Source organism: Anomalospiza imberbis, chromosome 8, assembly GCF_031753505.1.
Source record: "Anomalospiza imberbis isolate Cuckoo-Finch-1a 21T00152 chromosome 8, ASM3175350v1, whole genome shotgun sequence".
NCBI lineage: Eukaryota > Metazoa > Chordata > Aves > Passeriformes > Viduidae > Anomalospiza > Anomalospiza imberbis.
This window is the reverse complement of record NC_089688.1, coordinates 31,519,267-31,537,101: the sequence shown is the minus strand read 5'-3', so window position 1 is coordinate 31,537,101 and position 17,835 is coordinate 31,519,267. Positions and strand designations below refer to the sequence as shown.

Sequence of the window (17,835 nt, the reverse complement as noted above, 5' to 3'; positions counted from 1 at the left end):
AATAATCTGCCTTATCAATCAAATGTAGGCACTGCTGCAATTAAACCCAGAAAATTATTTTCCTTCTAAAGCCTGGACAGATAGTGAGAGGACCAACTCCATCTTCAGCAGCTGCATTGACCAAACAAGTTCTTTGGAGCTTTTCACTATTTAACTATGCTTCCAGAACCTTAACTTTTATTTTTAAATTATTCCTGGATTATTTTTATGGCAGTTTAGCAAATTTCTTCTACAGAAAACCAAAAAGTGTCCAGAGAAGCTAATGTCAAACATGTAATTATCATGTCTTTGGGAATGATCTAAACAAAAGCAGAAAACCTCAGCAACACAATTAAAACCTGCTCTGTTTGTATGGAAAAATTTGCATTTAATTTGCATACCTAGGATGCAAATTAGGGAATAGAAGAATTTTACAGGGAGTCCTTGAAAACAATTCAGGCCAAAAACATCCAAGACTCTTGTGGCAAACTTAATGTGATGAGAAGGATGATCAGAAAACGATTCTGTCCAGCTGAGGGCTGGGTCATTGCCTGAGACTTGGCTGACTGTCCCTGACTGAAGGCAGCAAACAGCCCCTCTTTATCCTCACTAAAAAGGAGTCACTAAAAACTTGACTTTTTTTTAGTTTGTCTAAGTCCTCCAGTGTTAGCAGCTCTGCAGTTACTGAGAGAGAATAGCTTCAGAAAGATGTAAATCCACATGATCTTGAAAGACAAAATATATAAAATGCTATTACTGTCTAGTGAGACTGCACATATTTTTTATTTATATTTCTAAATATTTCACCAGAAAAAAATGTTACAGTGTACACTGCATGTCCCTCTGAACAATAAACAAGCTATTAGAGAACACACTGGTAATTTCCAGTTACCCTGAATACATTCTGGGGCCGAGGAAAAGCATTTCTTCAGCTTTTGTGTATCCAGTACCAGCTCAGGGAAGTCAGACAGCTGCTTTCAAAACAGACTGGGCTTCCAATCGAGCTTAGCTTGGTAGAAGAACTTGAAATGTGTCTCTCACCAAAAGATTTCCAAGTGGAAATGCAATAACATGTTAATTAGAAAAGTCTTTACATAGCAAAAGGCTCCCAAAGAACAATAACTCTGTAGCTCATGTAAGCCTTTTCTAACACAATCTTTACATGGGGAAAAGAAAAGATGAAAGAAAGAACAACAGCATAGAAAAGATGATATAAAATGTTGTGTTTGAGCATTTCCCAAGTAGTGATTAAACATTTCTGTGGAAATCTGCCTTGATCACCAACCAGAACTAGAGAAACCTGACATGGCACAGTCATTCTCTCCTGGTACAAACCCTGCAAGATCTGGTAACAATTTTAAATGACAGATTATTAGAGAACCATGTACTGATACACAAGATTAGCACTGTATCAAGTCAAAACCAAAATTCAGGCACTTTTTAATACATTCTCAATACAGGTCTTTTCTTCTAACCAGGGAAGCTCACATGCAACATTTGATACTGAAGTTGCTGTTCCAGGACAACAGACTGGATGGACTAAGGGCATAAAAAGGGAAAAGTCACTAATAAAATACATCTTGAGGATATAAAGCAGCTTAGAAGCTCAGAAAGGCTCCCAGCATTGCCCACACCAGTTCTGCAGCCCGTGCCCACAGTGCCAAACGTAGAATTGCCATTTATGACCACCCAAAAATGCCTGTCCCAAAGCAGAAAAAAGGGCTGGGGAGCACAGGCAGTTCTAAACAGCTCCTGGAGAACAGCAGAGCACTTCTCATTCCTAACCAAACCTCTGAGTTCAGAGCAGCAATGGAATTGAGGGGAGGAAATAATGCCAGGTTGGACAGGGCTTGGAGCACCCTGGGATAGTGGAAGGTGTCCCTGGCCCTGGCAGGGGTGGGATTTAAGGTCCCTTCCAACCCAAAGCATTCTGTGACTCTCCCCAGAATCAGTGACCAGAGTAGCCACTGCTCTCCACACAGGTACCTGTCCTCCTAAAACAGCAAGGAAAGCTACTCAGGGGCTGTAATTGATTTGTGCACATACTCCTCCACAGAATTGTGTATACAAATACAATACATTATTTATTTCTTTCAAAACTGTGTACAAAATACAGCATACATAACAAAGACATGAAATATTTACAGCTGTAACATTAGTTAAAGGCTTGACCTTGCTTTATTGAGGAAAAAATAGCTCATCAGCTACTGTTGAATTGCTGCTGAGGATGTTCAGGTTGTTTCCTGGACTCAGGCATCCCATATCAGACTGTGAGGAATCACACTAATCTCATTTTCCCCTGGCTATTTTTTCCAATGGATACCTGACACAGTTCTACACAAAGAGAGTCTTTTTACATAATCCTGGTTATCCAGCCCTTAACAGTCCTTCAAAGAGCTCTGCACTTTCCTCCACAAAGGGTTTGCTTCTGGCACTGTATTGAATCAGTTAAGTATTGCCAGTCCTCAGTCTCACACAAAACTGCAGATGCCAAGCTGAGAGTGTCTCAAACCAGGAGATCACAGCAAAAACCAAACCCTGCTTTCTGTGGGGAGTGAGCAAAGCAGATTAAACCTCAGCAGACAAGGGCTGCCTCACCTTGCCACAACTCAGCACAGTAATCAGCATAACCCCAGCATTTTGCAGTGTGGTTAGGATTATTATGGATTCACAGACAGACTGTGTTGAGCAGAATAACAGTAGTTAAATGTTGTGGTGTCTGTAGTCTTAATTCTAGTTTTAATTCTAATCTAAATTTCCCCAGCTGTTTCAATTCAGCTGAAAGAAAGCCTGCAAGCAAATCTGAAATGTATTAATAAAGATAATGATTAATAATAATATTGCTAGAAGAAAACTTCAGAAACCATCTAGTCTACCTTCCTACTCTTATATTTTTGTAAATCTCAAAGCTCTTGATCAAACTGATATGGGAGGGGCATTTTTTATTGGCATAAGGATAATCACCACAATAATTCTTTGCCCATTAACAGGCAAAGCATGTACACAGAGAGATTAATTCACTAAAGCAGTTACTTCCCTTTGAAGTCAGAGAACTTTTTAGTAGTGCTTTTCATCCTTGCTTGTTTCTTTGTCTAAGGCACTGCTTGTTTTACAAATCCCACTTGTTAAGTGTCACTTGCCCTGGTTTTGCTAGGAAATCCTCTGGGAGTCTCAGCCTGTAATGTTCTAAGCTCCACTCAGAGTGAATCATCAGTGAAAGGCAAGATTTAAAAATGAGATTCCTCTAAGGCAGCCAAAACCAGAAAACCAATCCTTCCCTCCCCAAAACACTTGAAACAGATTGCCAATTACAGCAATTAGGATGATTTTTCATATATTAAGCTTCCTGTTTCTTGATTATTAGTTAATTAGCTCTCCAGCACTGAAGAGGTTTCTGCTGTAAATAAAATGTCTAATTTTAGAGTAAACAGAGACAAATAAAAAAAGCAAATACTTCCCAACCCCCTGCCCTTTTTTCTCTCTTAAAAAAAGGGAAAAACTGTGCTAGAGAACCACTAACTTCCAGGAGCAAGGAATTCTAGGCTGCAAATTAACAGTGCCTCCCTTTAAAGTTTGTAAAATGCATTGAATGTGGAAAGGCCACTGTGAGGTAGAATCACAGCACTCCTATTACCCAGCTTATATCTGTCCTTTTGCAGAACTACTAGAGCTTTTTTAACCCCATTTCAGAAAAATTTCAACTCAACCTTTTATGAAAAGAGAACTATAAATAGGCTCTTAGATTAAAACCCTTAACAGCTGAGAAGGCTGGAAAGGGAGGTGGATATTATCCACCTTTGAGGAGTACAAATTGGGGCTGCAAGGGCTTAATTACAAAGATATCCTTAAGAACACACTGAGGGCTGCTATAAAAATCACTCCAATTACAGCAGCTCCACAGACATCACTCCACCTGGGAGAGAGGAAACCACCACTTCCCTCTCTTTGCACCCCACGCTAATGCAGGCAGCACATCCCAACTGCAGCTCCACTCCCCACACCAGCTCTGCTGCTCGTGGAGAGTCCCTTCTCCCAGGTGGATCATCAGGGAGAATGGATTCCTTAGTTTTCACTCTGAAATCTCCAAGTGGAGATAAACTGCTGGCATGACCTAAGGGAGCTAAATTCAGTGCTTGGAAGTGTCTCAGGCAGGAAGAAGTTTGGATTTGAATGTGGCATTCATGATTTCACATGAATCACCCCCTCTCCTGAAATGGGGAATTCATGGTTTTCCCTGTGATTTCACTGTGATGGTGTATTCTTATTTATGATGTCATCAGTATCTTCTGTAATTACAAATAAATTTACAATCATTGTTCAGGGAAATAATTTTTATACAGCATCAAGAAAGTCCTTATGGTTTCAGTACTCCTGGGCTATGAATTTTGCAATTGTGCTCAACTGGATATTTGAAGTTCCTTCATATATTGTACCTGAAATCAGAAGAAAACAAGTTAGTAGAAAATTAATAGACTCTAAACCCACAGTGAGTTTATGAAGAGAGACCAAAATATCATCCTAAAGTCCAGTGAGAACCTTTACAATTATGAAATGAAGCTTTACTGTGCAAGTAGTAGCACAGAATTGTAATTATTTATATAATATTATAAAAGTTCCTATTTTATTATCTGTAACAATGAAAGCACTTTTCTGGCTGGCAACACAAAATATAAAGACATTTTCCTGAAAAGAAAGTCTTAAATAGCCAACAAAAATGAAGACATTCCAAATACTGTTATAATAAAAGCCAAAGGGTAATATTGTTAAAAATATCAAACTGTTGTTCCAAGGATTTTCCTCATAAATAAGAAAGCCTTGAAAAGAAAACTCCACTAGGATTCAGATCTTAAAGCCAATGAAGGTATTTTCAATTATTTTTTTTTTTTTTTACAGAAATTTTCTTAATAGAATGGGACACAGTGTTTGTGTCTGTATTTTGTTGGTATCTAATGAAATATTTTAACTAGCCTTGCAGGTACATACCTTTATACCTAAAGTTTTATATCTGAACCTTTCAATTTGTGTTGATACAGTCTCAAGGAAAAATATCCTGAGGAAAAAAGCCAGCCCTTCTTCCTCAAACTTTAATAGCACCAAAGCTACAAGAGACACTTGGTAAGAAAGTGGCACTCACCTATCTTGCAGTCACGGTAGTACTTTTCTATTGGGTAATTTTTGGTGAATCCAACACCTCCCATCCATTCAATACATTTACTGGTTGTCAGTGTTGCAACCTACGAAGAGAGTTTCAGAGTTACAGGATTCAACTTCAGACAGTGATAGTAAAACTTATACTTTGTACCTAATTAGTAACAAAACAAGGAATAAAGCAGCGACTAGAACAGGAGGGAAGAAGGATGGGTATTTTGGTATTCATCTTCAGCAAGCCATTTTAGGATAAAAGCAACATAAACCAGAGGACATCAGGACTTCACTAATTGTTACAGCAGTAGTTTCTGTGCTGCTCTGTGCAAAAGACCAGCAGTGGTATGCAAGACAGCAATTGCAAAGAGGGAAAAGTCATCCAGTTTTGAGTCATTCTAAGACTCACAGATGTGACCAGAAGAGCTGAAATGGTCACAAATGAACTCTTTACAGTGTCACTTCTCATGCCACAATAAGATTTCTGAGAAAATTAAATCGTTCTTGATAAGTGAAAGTGTTAATTCACTTTCCTCTTTTGGTGTTGTTGGTTGATTTAAAAAATTTATTTAGGGGCATGAGCAGCTTATTTTTTGGTGACTTACTTCAGATTCTGTGCATGGACTGAAAAACACAGAATGGTTTGGGTTGGAGTGGATCTTAAAACTCATCTCGTTCCAACTCCCCTGCCATGGGCAGGGACACCTTCCACTAGCCCAGGTTGCCCCAAGACTCATCCGACGTGGCCTCGAACACCTCCAGGGATAAAAGTACATGCAGAGATTTCACAGCAAAGATGAATTACGAGTTCACACTGTAACAGAAGGAGCTTTAGCAGCAGTGGGATGAAGGCCTGGAGTGAGGGAGCTCAGGTACCTCAGCAGTGAAGTACTTGGCCATGCTGGCCTCCTTGATGGCCGGCCTGCCCGCCTCCGCCAGCCGCGCCGCGTTGTAGGTCAGCAGCCTGGCTGCCTCCAGCTGCGTGGCCACCTGGGCAATCTGGTGCTGCATCCCCTGCAACAGCACCACAGCACTCACACAGAGCCACAGCCCCACTGGAGCTCCCAGCAACAACCATTCTGCTCACCACGGAATGCACCTGCACTCTAAAATAAAAATAAGAGATCCAGGTGGGAAGTAATTCCATGCTCCTTCTGTGTTTATCGACAGAGGTTGGGAAAACTCCTGGGCCCCTGAAGTGCTCTCAGGAACTGCAGTCCTATTTTCCCCTTTCCTGTTCTTGGATTCAGGAGCACTGGGGTTCTTTCTGCCTGACTGGCTGGACAGAGTGTTACCTAGTTAAACCCAGGAATATAAAGGATAATTTTATCCCTATCTTAACATTCTCCTCGGGGCTACAAAGGCATGAGGAAGTCAGAGCTGTGTTTTCATTCTACAGCTGTTCATTGAGACAAAACCAGGTCTGGTTCCCTAAAGAGCTCAGCCAAGGAAGACTTGTAAACAAATATTTCTTAAATAAAAGTGGAAAACTAGGAAGGTGACAACTCCTTTCCTTGTCCCAGAGGCACAAGACAAAATTTAGAAGCAGCTTAAAGGTACAGAGGACACGACTGAGGAACGGCTTCAAGGGGAAGGAAAGAGGTGATGGAGCTCACATCTGAACGGTATTACAGAAGAATGGGTTTATTTAAGAACACCCAAATATTATGATCATTGAAAATGAACATTTAGTAGTCTAAAACACAATGAAATCTTTCATCTTATTAGAACATTAACACCGTTCTCTCAGATCTGCAGAAATATATAGGCAGGTCAAAATACCAAAATGATTTGGCAATTATAAATTCCATTTCCCATTCCAAAGACGTAGTTCCAATCATTTCCTCGGTATCTATGAGTGCTTCCTAAAATTTGCATAAATTATGAGTAGTGCTAATGTTCCTTCTCTTCAGCTGAGATGTAGGTTTCTTTTAACAAGAAAATTACCAGAGTAATTACAATTATGTATCTTCCTTATTAAACTATACATCATTTTTGCAACAAAGAGTCTTTTTCGCTGCAAGAAACAGATATTATAATGAAAACTAAATGTCTTTGTACAACACAGGAAATCTAATAATTCAATCAGTTTTCCTCATCTTTTTATCATTTCTAGTGTCTCCAGAAAAAGCCCTTCCCTTATACCTCATGAAAGGGTATAAAAACTGGAGCACATTCAGTATAGTGTGACATTAAAATCAGAAGGGAGGTCCATGTGTATTATTTTCAAAGAATGTCAATAAGTTATCAAGCAAAAGGAATATATTTTTATATTATATATATATAAAAATAAAAATAATATATATTATATATATATTATATTTTTTCAATAACATTTTTAAGTTTTAAATTATTTGTGTGGCACTTGCTGAATTTTACACGGCAGATGAACGTTCATCCAGAATTTTTTTTTTTAATTCTTCTCAAATATTGAGGAGGAGAGACAAGACGTGAAGTGGAACATGAATTATGCAAATCCTAATATTAATTTCACTGTTTATTGTGGTCACTATTCTTTCTTGGAGGAAACATCCCATTAACAAGTACCTGGAAATCAAACACGCTTTTCCCAAACTGGACTCTCTCCTTTGTGTAGGGAACTGTACGGTCAAAACACCCCTGGGCCAGTCCTAACATCTGTAAGGAAAAATAAGGATATGGTCAAAAAAATTGATTCATTGAATGCACCTAAAGGAGATGATAATAATTGGTCATCTTCTGGTCAGGCAGGTTGGTATCCAGGAGAAAAGTTGTTTTCTTCCTACCAAGTTATTGCTAAAACTTGTATAGAGAATCCTAGGAGCCAGAATTTTAACAGTTGTCACACAAACTGAGGTGAGTTATAATAAAGAAAAGTTTGAGGAACAAATCTATTACATGCCCATTTCTTACCACAGGCAAGTATTTGTGAAAACACTACCACTCATTTTTTGAACAAAACATATGGGTCAACTTAATTGTAAAAATATTGGTTTTTTGGAAAATTCGTAATTGCATAAGAAAATGACCGTAAACTGAAGGTCTATAGATCTACATTACCCTATTAAAGGAAAAATAATCTGAATGATTAATCAAAACTAATTTCATAAGCAAAATAATTTCTCATTTGCTAGAGGACACCAGACTGAATTGCCAGAATTAGCAATTAATTTCAGAAGTTAGGAACTTAGCTGAGGGGAAGGAGAGATAACATTTCTTCCACTATCTTCCAACTCTGCAGAACAATTGTAGAAGAATTTAGATCAATTTTGTCTTTCCACAAAGGCAGAAGCAGTAAAGTGCCACATCAGACAGCTTAGAAAACTATCTTTAATGATGTACAAAAAAAAATTATGATCCATGGGAAAACACTAAAAGAAAATAATGCAGTCTGCTGCTAATCAGCCCCATTATCAGATTTGTCATCTCCTTATATAAATTATAAGAACAAAGTACATCAGCTTCAGCACCTGTAATAATATTGCAGCTGCCTTGCACTAAAACCATCTGAAACTGTTTTCAAAGCCTCAATTACATTTTATAAGATCTTCATTATCTTTTAAAACTATTACTACTGCAAAACTAAACTCAATACCACAGGGCTTTAGAGCTGCTGTTCTTGTCAAGTCCATTTCTCTTAATTTGAAGGTGCCAAGAAGGCAGTAATTAAGATATAACAACTACCTGACCTTAACTTTTAATTAAGATGTAACTTGGAGTAATTAAGAGTAAAATCCAGTCCATGTATTTTACTGCCAGAGCCTTTATATTATTTATATCTCTGGGAACAATGGGGTGCACAGCCCTTTTTAAAATGCCATATCAGACAAAGTTTAATCAGAGGTAATCTTTAGAAATGATGGAAAAGCCAGCCCAATTATCAGCATAGTGTATTGCCATGTGGAAAAATCTCCATTTCATGAAGAGGATTTCTTCTGGTCTGTCTGCAAACCAGGGCAAAAGATAAAGGAGATTGGTAGTACAGAAATATTGCACAACAAAGCATAAACAAAGAAAAGATTACTTTAAAAAGTAAAGTAAAAATATAAAAACTTATCACAAGTAATTTTATTCTGGGGCTGAACCTGATTTCCTCTGAGATCAATAGCATTCTGAAATCCAAACAGACTTTACAGCAAAATACAGCATTTTGAAATAATTCCACGGTCAGTAAATACTTTCCCCTAAGATGCCATACAGTGCAATTTTCAAACACAACAATGAACTGGAACAGTTCTGCTAGAGAAAATCACATTTATTTTTAAAATAAGTTGACTTTTAAAAATAAATTGTTGGGAAAACATCAGTTAGCACTAGGTTACATTTGCCAACCCCATACAATCCCAGCTGGAAGCATTAATATTATACATTTCAGGGTGTTACATTTTCCGAAGTTAGTTTTCTTTGTAAAATGGATTTTCGTAGTGGAAGACAAGATTGTGGAAAAATTCAGTTGCAATAAGCTAACGATAAGCTAAGACAAGCTAATTGCCATTGAATGTTTTTAAAGTCTATTGCTTATGTCATCAGAGGAGAATTTTCCCACTGGCAGCTGCTCCCACCCTTGCTGTAACTTTGCTACGGGAACAGTGACATCTAGTGGCACTCGAGCTTTTAATAAAGTATTTTCTAAACAGCTTTAAATATTCCACACGTTTCAGTCCAAACTCAAATGATATCCTGGCTGTGCTCAGTCACAGAGCACATCACCCACCTGTGCAGCAATCCCTATCCTGCCAGTGTTGAGCATTCCAATGGCATACTTATAGCCTTGGCCAACTTGTCCCAGGATATTGCTCTCAGGAACCTAAAAAATAAAACCACCCAATTATTCCTGTTCTAGTCTGCTTTGCACCTACTAAAAGGGTTCACAAGTTTTATCAATTGTTCCTCATAAGTGAAGGCATGAAACACAAACCACAGTTTCATTCCTAGGATACCTGATTAGAGCATTCCCAGAGTCACATGGCTATAAACTGATGACAGAAAAAAAACTACACCACAATTTAAGAAATCCAACCCCTCTCTAGACTTCTGCGGAAGGAAGATGCTAAAATACGCCCAACAATCAGTGTGTCTAAGGGAAAAAACGGGGAATTTAGTCAATATTCTTTCCTTATGTGTGGCCAGGTTCCAGTAGTACACAAATTAAGCTTCAAGAGGTGAACTTACAATACCTTCACGTTGTCAAAGGTGACTGGGCAGGTGGAACATGCTCTGATTCCCAGCTTGTCCTCCTTTTTCCCCACCTGAAGCCCCTCTGTGTTGCGATCCACTATGAAGCATGTAATTCCTCTGTAGCCCTGGGGGGAATGAAAAATAATCAAAAACTGGTTTTCATACCAATATCCCTTAAAATCTACTATCTACATCCAGACTGGGCACAAACCTGATTCTTGCATATTCAGCTATGTAATTTTTTACTGGACATATTTTGCTATAAAATACTTTTTAGTTTTCCATTTTGCTTTTTAACAACAGGAACTTGCCAGCTAAGTCAGAAAGGTTGGAAAAACATAAGGTTGAGGTCTGTTACTCAGAACACCACCAGTGCTGTGCTCTTCATCTAAGCAACCATGATCCTGACATTTTTATTTTCCCTGGTCGGAAAAATTTATTAAATTGCTCATCAAGTTCTCAAGTTTTGTTAGGAAATATTTTTAAAGGTTTGCAGTCAGCTAGGAAAAGGTGCACAGAATATGAACCTCTAACATCAGATTATTAGTATAAAATCCACAGCTTCATATATCAGCAGCTGTCACTTAAATGCAAGAATTCTGTAGCAACTTACTGAGGATGGGTTGGTATTTGCCATGACAAAGAAAACTCCTGCATCTTCTGCTAAGCTAATCCACATCTTTGAGCCATTGATAATGTAGTAGTCTCCCTTCTTTTCAGCTCGAGTCTTCAAGGAAAAAGCATCACTGCCAGACCCAGCCTCCGAAAGACAGAAACTCCCCAACTGTCAAGGGAAGGGAAAAAGCCAAATTAACTTTCACAAATATAAATAAATCCTACAAGGAAAATACTTATAAGCCAGCACAAGTCTCTTAAATTCAGACTTTTTAACCTACTGCATTAAAGTAACTGAGTTTCAGCTCTGAAGATTAAGAATAGAAACACTGTGTAATTACACATCTCTCAAAGTCAACTGCTTTACAGTCCTTTTCCACAGTAAATTAAATTTTAATGAAACTAATAAGTGCCTTTCCACTTTTACCTCTCAGCTACTGATGACAGGATGTATCTATATCACCAGATCTCAGCTCTAACCAGTGTTTCAAAGTTCACACATATTTTCCAGAGCTGCAGACACACATTAGCCACTGAAAAAAAAAATCCCCACTAATATTACTAAACAATAATATAATTTCAATAGTTAAGTCAAGTAAGACTTTGACTCACTGTATCTTTTGACACCCTGGGCAGGTAAGCTCTCTTTTGTTCTTCTGTTCCATAGGTGGTAAACAACTTATTTGTTAGAGTGTTTTGGAGTTCACACACAAGAGCCACAGCTGGATCAACTTTGGCCAATTCTTCCACTGCCAATATGATTGAAAAAAATGAAGCTCCAGTTCCTCCATATTCTTCCCCAAGCTCAATACTCATCAGCTGAAATGGAAAGGTGCAAATGTATAAATTTGTTGGCCCTGATAGTTGGAAAGGCTGAAACTGAACCCAGGAATGAACACCAGGATTTTGGCAATATAAGTCTTCATGGCTGCCCAGTAAGGCACAGAGGACTCCTGGTTTTCTTCTCCATCAACACTTGGAGTCATGGCCTTTCCAGCATCCAATTATGCTTATCCAATTTAAAAAAAATTGAGGGAAGGAAGACAAGTAACTAAAAGATAAGGTGAAGTATCTGGTAGGGGGGAGATGGAAAAAAAATTGCAGTAAGAGATGGAGAGTGATAATGCTGTAAAGAAAGTTCTCATGTGATTGACAACTCCAAAATTTTTAATGATTCATTAGTTCATTTGAATTATATCCCTCAATCTTTTCATCTAAAAATCTGAACAAGGCACAGTTAGAGATTCATAAAATGCTGTTACTTTCCAAAGAAAAGATTAGGTAAAAGTGTGCAGACCCCTTGTTCAAACAATCCCTGTACGATGGACTCCTCCATTTTCGCATTCTCGTCCATTTTTTGCACGAAAGGTGCAACTCGTTCCTGGGCAAATTTGGTCACTGCAATGAAAAGAAGAAAGAAAACGTGTAAATATTCCATAAATAAATGAATAAACAGTCTCCTTAGGAATCAATATAACTGCAGTGTGGTGCTTCTGACAGGTTGTGCATGTCAGAAGAAAAAGGAGCCCCAAGCAACTTAAGGCGTAAAGCAGAACTCCCCCAAAACATCTCAACATTTGACTAGAAATAAATGATGAAAACAAAATTTTAAGCTAAAATATCCCTTCTACTTCAAACATTTCTGAATTTTAACTGCAGAGATAATAGGTACCCATGTCTTTCAGCATGGCCTCCTCTTCGGTGAACGTTTGAAGTGGAGCACAGACAAGTCCATCGCTGGCCACGTTTGGCTTGAGTTCTGATTTGGAGGATCTAAAAACACAGGGAGAAACTCTCCAAGGAGCCAAGTGTGCTGGCATGTGTCTTCTCAGCTGCTGGCAACAAATACAGAACATGCAAACAGTTAGATTTGTATGCAGACAGCAATATATAACTTTACCCAGTGCTTTTATTTGGTACATGATTAGGAAATATAACTTATATCTAATATTCAGCTTGAAAGCTTTTTAGAAAATACAACCTCCCCCTCCCCTGTGTCCTAAAAGAAAATTTCCTTTAATTACTTTTCTTTTAACATGGCACAGTTTTCTTTCCAGAAGTTTACTAACACAAGGTTATTCTACAACGTATGCACAAGCATTTTCTTAGTCAATTTTAGTGTTTACAGCAAATAAACCCTGCTGATAGTATTTATTTCGATAGATGATTTTGCAAGTCTATTGTAATATTCAGAGTAATGAGTGTTTCAATAGAATACTTTCATTAACAAAAATGAAAAGAGTAAATATAAAACACACATACAATGAGTTTTACAGGCCTGTCAAGTTTAATGACTGACTTTATCTTTCTCTCTGCTTTTCTAGGGACCAGCAACTCTTGTTTCTAAAGCAATCTGACAGCCTCTCATGTGGATTATTGGCATTTTGCTGTGAAAGGGCTTAACTTTTAACTGCACTGTGGATTTCTGTATTCAGACTGAATTCTTATCCACATTTCATGATTCTCAGAATGAGCACACTTTTGTAGACAAAGCCCTGGCATTTGAATGCTTCTGTACAGTTAATTTCCACACAGTGAAAATCCCACCGTTAGTATATTGATAGTGTAACTAATAATTAATGTGTCTTGTTTGGTTGATTTATTTTAAAAGCATGGGAAGAAACTAAAACTAAGTGATTTATGCTTATGCTCCCCATTTATCCACAATATTTAACACTGATTTCAAGAAGCATTGGTTATTCAACCAAAGGAGTAGAGGCTGAGCATTTTACTGTGAGGAATAGTATTAATATGTGGCAAAAGTCACAAAAATGAACAGAACACGGGATTTTGGGAGGAAGCCACACATAGGGATTGTCAGGACATTGATAATGTGACAGATTTGTCCCTTACAGACCTAAAAACTATTGTGTTCAAAGACTTAATTACCTCACAGCAGGCTTTATGAAGGCAAGTTTGGCATGAAGGCCAATGTGCTTTCCAGACACAGAATAGTTCCTTAGGATTTTAAAGGAAGTTGGCATAAAGGATCTGGCTCAAAACGTAATGGGCCAGCAGTAGCTAAAACATATTCCTGAAAAGCAGCACAATTTGACTGTGTCTCAAAATGAGCAGGACAGAACAATGGCTCTGTTCTGCTGCCACAGCTCCCCAAACCCAGCCCACTCCGGGGCTGATCTCTGCTACAGATTTCTGGCACTTCTGCTACGTCAGTCTAAAGTGTGGAGACACAAATGTCTCACAACTGCTGACAGAAAACCCCAGGAGAGACACAGCTGGGCCATAAAGTACATGAAAACACATGTCTGCCAACAGAGATTTTTGGCAGCACTCATTCTGAAGCCCAGAGTGAGGAACAGACTGGCTGTGCCCTGAGCAGGCGCCTGCTTAGCTCACAGAACACAGGGCAATTCCACAATGCACATTGTGATAGCAGCATTCCTCCAAAACCAGCAGAAACACTGGGGTCAGGAAGTAAAAATTCCTTTGATCCTTCTAATAATGCCCCCTCTTTCATGTTGGCTTTCAACACTTGTCATCTCCCTGGCTGCAGAACTGATGGAAAACACATCCATGAACTCTTCTGGAGACAAGAAGCAAAAGTCTCATGTGATAAGGAAATTCTGATTTTGCCACAAACAGCTGTGCGTACAATAAAACCCAATAACGACAAACAGTCAGAAATGGTAATAGAGAAAATAAAAATTAAAAAAAAAACTTTGCTGTGAAAATTAAGTGTTTATTCACATTCAACATTCCCTGGTGACATAAAACAACCACTGGTGAGCAGGGCTAAATTATGAACACATTTGGATGGTCAGCAATAGCTGCAACACTTCCAAAGGATGATGGAGTTACTAGAGTCACTGTGGGTCTTCACAAAATAAAGAAAACATTGTTTTAATAGAGATTAAACCCCAGGCAACCATGTTCTGGGAGCAGTCAGGCAGGAATGGATTATTTGCAGAACATGCAGCTATGCTGGGGTCACCTGACACCCAGGTGTGCAAACATCCACCTGTGCAAGTCTGTCCTTGGCAGGGGCTGAGAAGGAAAAACCTGAGCACACACATGCACATTTCTGTTTAACACTGTGCTGCTTCCTGAGCACTGACAGGGCTGAAAACCACACACACTTCCTGCTCCTTCCACTACTTCGTTCCCAAGTACAAAGAAAAGAGTGTTTGCCTTCATGGTGGCACAAATTAGGTGAATCACTGGGAATATAAAGCATAAAATCATGGAGTAGCTTGGGCTGGAAGGGACATTAAAGCACATCCAGTTCCACCCTCTGCCATGGGCAGGGACACCTTCCACTACCCCAGAGTGCTCCAAGCCCTGTCCAAACTGGCCTTGGACACTTCCAGGGATGGGGTGGCCAGAGATTGATTCTCTGGGCAACCTGTGCCAGGGCCTCACCAGCCTCACAGCCATGTGGGATTGCCTCTCCTGAAGCCACCCCAGGCTTTCCCTGCTTCCCATCACTTTCCCTGAGAGTGGCAGGGAAAAGCGTCCCACCACAACAGGGGAAACAAAGGTTCAGACATTTATCAACCATTCTTTGGTCAGTACTTGTTTGAGACACTTTGCTCCTTTGCAGGAGCAAAGGAATATTCCTAAGAAAGGTCACCTTGAAAAGTTTTAAAACCAATGGGATGCATCCAAGGGATGGGATTAACGCTGGCAACTCCCACACAAAGAGCAGCAACTCACTGCTGTCGCAAAGGAATAATAGCCCAGTGTGGAAATTATGTTTTAGCTCAACATTTAGATTTAAAAACTAAATAATTAATCAAGTCACTACATTATTGTGTACTTTTTTTTTTCTTAGAGGCCATGTAGTATCACTTATTTCTGGCAGTTACTTAAAGAGCATGGGCACTACTTAACTCCTTGGCTGCTGCTTCCCTGCCTTTTTTTCCTGCTCTTCTTCTGTAGGTAGTGATTTGTGCTGCTACAAATTCAGACGGCTTGCCCTACTAAACACAGGCTTTTGAGAATCGGTTGCTGATAACATTGATTTTTCTGTTTATCTCAATTCTTACCTCCACCTCAGCTCTTTAAAGATCAGATCTCCTGGTTTCCTTGTTTGTTTTACAATCTAAAACAAGATTTTAATGCTGGACCTGGCAGCAGATATTAAGATATAAACAGAAAAAAAAACCCAAAGCAATGTTTTCCTCAGCTCACTTTGCGTGCCTTGGTGACTTCCACTCCCGTGTCCATCCCAGCTGGTGTCCACACAGCTCCTATTTCCCAGCAGAGAAGGGAAACTGCCTTTACTTCTAGGGTTGGTTTTCTTTATTTCAGTTTATTTCCAGAGCCACAACACACACAGGAGCTGCAGGAGAAGGCCCCACCGTGCACAACCAAGGCGTGCGCGGCAAAACCACGCACGTCTCGATCACACCTCCAGTGCCTCAAGCGCGTTTAGCAAAACCGAGACCATTCCGAATGGAACGGGACCCACAGGATCACCCAGCGCAGCTCCCGGCCCTGCCCCAGACCCCCCAAAATGCCCACCGCGGGCACCCCCGGAGCGGTGTGCAAAGGCTCCTGGGGCTGCGGCCGCCGCGGGGCCGTGCCCGTGCCCTGGCAGCGGCAGCCCCTCCGTGAGAGCCTTTAGCTGCTCGCCACCTCCCAGCGCCTCCGCTGCCAGGCCGAGCCGCCTCCCCACCGCCACGGCAAGAGCTTTTCTCAGCACCGACCCCAGCACCGCCGCTCCACACACAGACTCGCAGGGCGGAAGGAGAACAGGACTTTCCCCCAGCACCCCCGCGCCTGGCAGGGCTGCCCCTGCACCCCGACATGTCCCAGCCCCGGGCCGGAGACCCGCACCCCACAGCAGCGGGCTCGGGAGCTGCCGGAGCCCAGCAGGACGCGGTGTAGCTTCCCCTTGTCCCCGCTCCCCTCGTCCCTGTCCCGCCCTGAGGCGTCACCTTCGCGCAGCCCCTCAGCCAAGCGCCCGCCGCCGCCGCCGCCATTTCGGCGCCCTCCCCGTGACGTCAGAACCACCGCCCTCGTGACGTCAGAGCAAACACCCCCCCTCCTCCTCCGCGCCCGCCGGCGCGCGCGGGTCTCGCGAGACTGCGGTGGGCGGGGCCAGGCCGGGCCGCGCCGGGGGGAGGCACAACAAACATGGCGGCGGCGGGAGGCGGGAGCGGCGCGGGGCGGCGGCGGTGAGTGCTGCCTGTCCTCCCCTTCCCTCTTCTCTCCTGCCCTTCCGTCCCTTTCCCTCTCCCCTTCTCTCCCTCCTTCGCCTTCCGGGGCCTCCCTGTGCCGTGACGGAGCCGGGCGGCGGGGGCGGGGGGCAGCTCTTGGGGAGGGCCGCGCTGCCCCGCCGGGAGCGGGGCCGGGTCAGCGGCGCAGCCGCCAGGCTGTTCCCTTGATGTGGAGCCGGGGGCCACAGAAATTACAGAATGGCAGAAATCACAGAGTTACTGTAATCGCAGCGTCAGTGTAGTCACAGAATCACAGAGTGGGTGAGGTTGGAAGGAATCGATCCGGTGCCACCTCCCTGCTCAGGCAGGGCCATCCCAGAACACGGCACAGGTTCTGGGGTATCTCCGGTGAGGGAGACTCCACACCCTGTCTGGGCAGTCTGTTCCAGCGCTGTCACCCTCACAATAAAGAAGTTATTCCTCGTTGAGGTGGAACTTGCTGTGCATCCGTGGCTCTGGTGCCACTGCCGGCCCCCGGAGCAGAGCCTGGGCCCTGCTCTGCCGCTCCCTGCACCCAGGGACACCCGGGGACACCCAGGGACACCCGGGACACCCAGGACACCCAGGGACACCCAGGACACCCAGGGACACCCAGGGACACCCAGAGACACCCAGGACACCCAGGGACACCCAGGGACACCCAGGACACCCAGGGACACCCAGGACACCCAGGGCTGGGGGCCCTCCCAGCTGGGGCTCCTCTCCAGGCTGAACAGCCCCAGCTCCCTCAGCCTTTCCTGGGCACGGAGATGCTCCAGTC

The 17,835-nt window shown here is 41.8% G+C and overlaps 1 protein-coding gene across 2 annotated transcripts; it reads right to left on the bottom strand.

Moving 5' to 3' along the window:
* Positions 1-1,185: 1,185 nt before the first annotated feature.
* On the bottom strand, positions 1,186-16,899 carry ACADSB (acyl-CoA dehydrogenase short/branched chain). Of its 2 annotated transcripts, none has more exons than XM_068198281.1 (11): positions 16,794-16,899; positions 12,566-12,725; positions 12,191-12,291; positions 11,506-11,712; positions 10,892-11,062; positions 10,278-10,403; positions 9,815-9,907; positions 7,669-7,758; positions 5,998-6,135; positions 5,114-5,213; positions 1,186-4,412 (listed from the first exon to the last, which is right to left on the bottom strand). In XM_068198281.1, exons 1-11 carry the CDS (start codon positions 16,836-16,838, stop codon positions 4,342-4,344), a joined length of 1,302 nt encoding a protein of 433 aa, XP_068054382.1. In that variant the 5' UTR covers positions 16,839-16,899; the 3' UTR covers positions 1,186-4,341. The 2 variants fall into 2 exon arrangements, with proteins under 2 accessions (XP_068054382.1, XP_068054381.1); XM_068198280.1 differs by having other exon boundaries at positions 12,566-12,728; positions 16,794-16,893.
* Between the last annotated feature and the right edge of the window lie 936 nt (positions 16,900-17,835).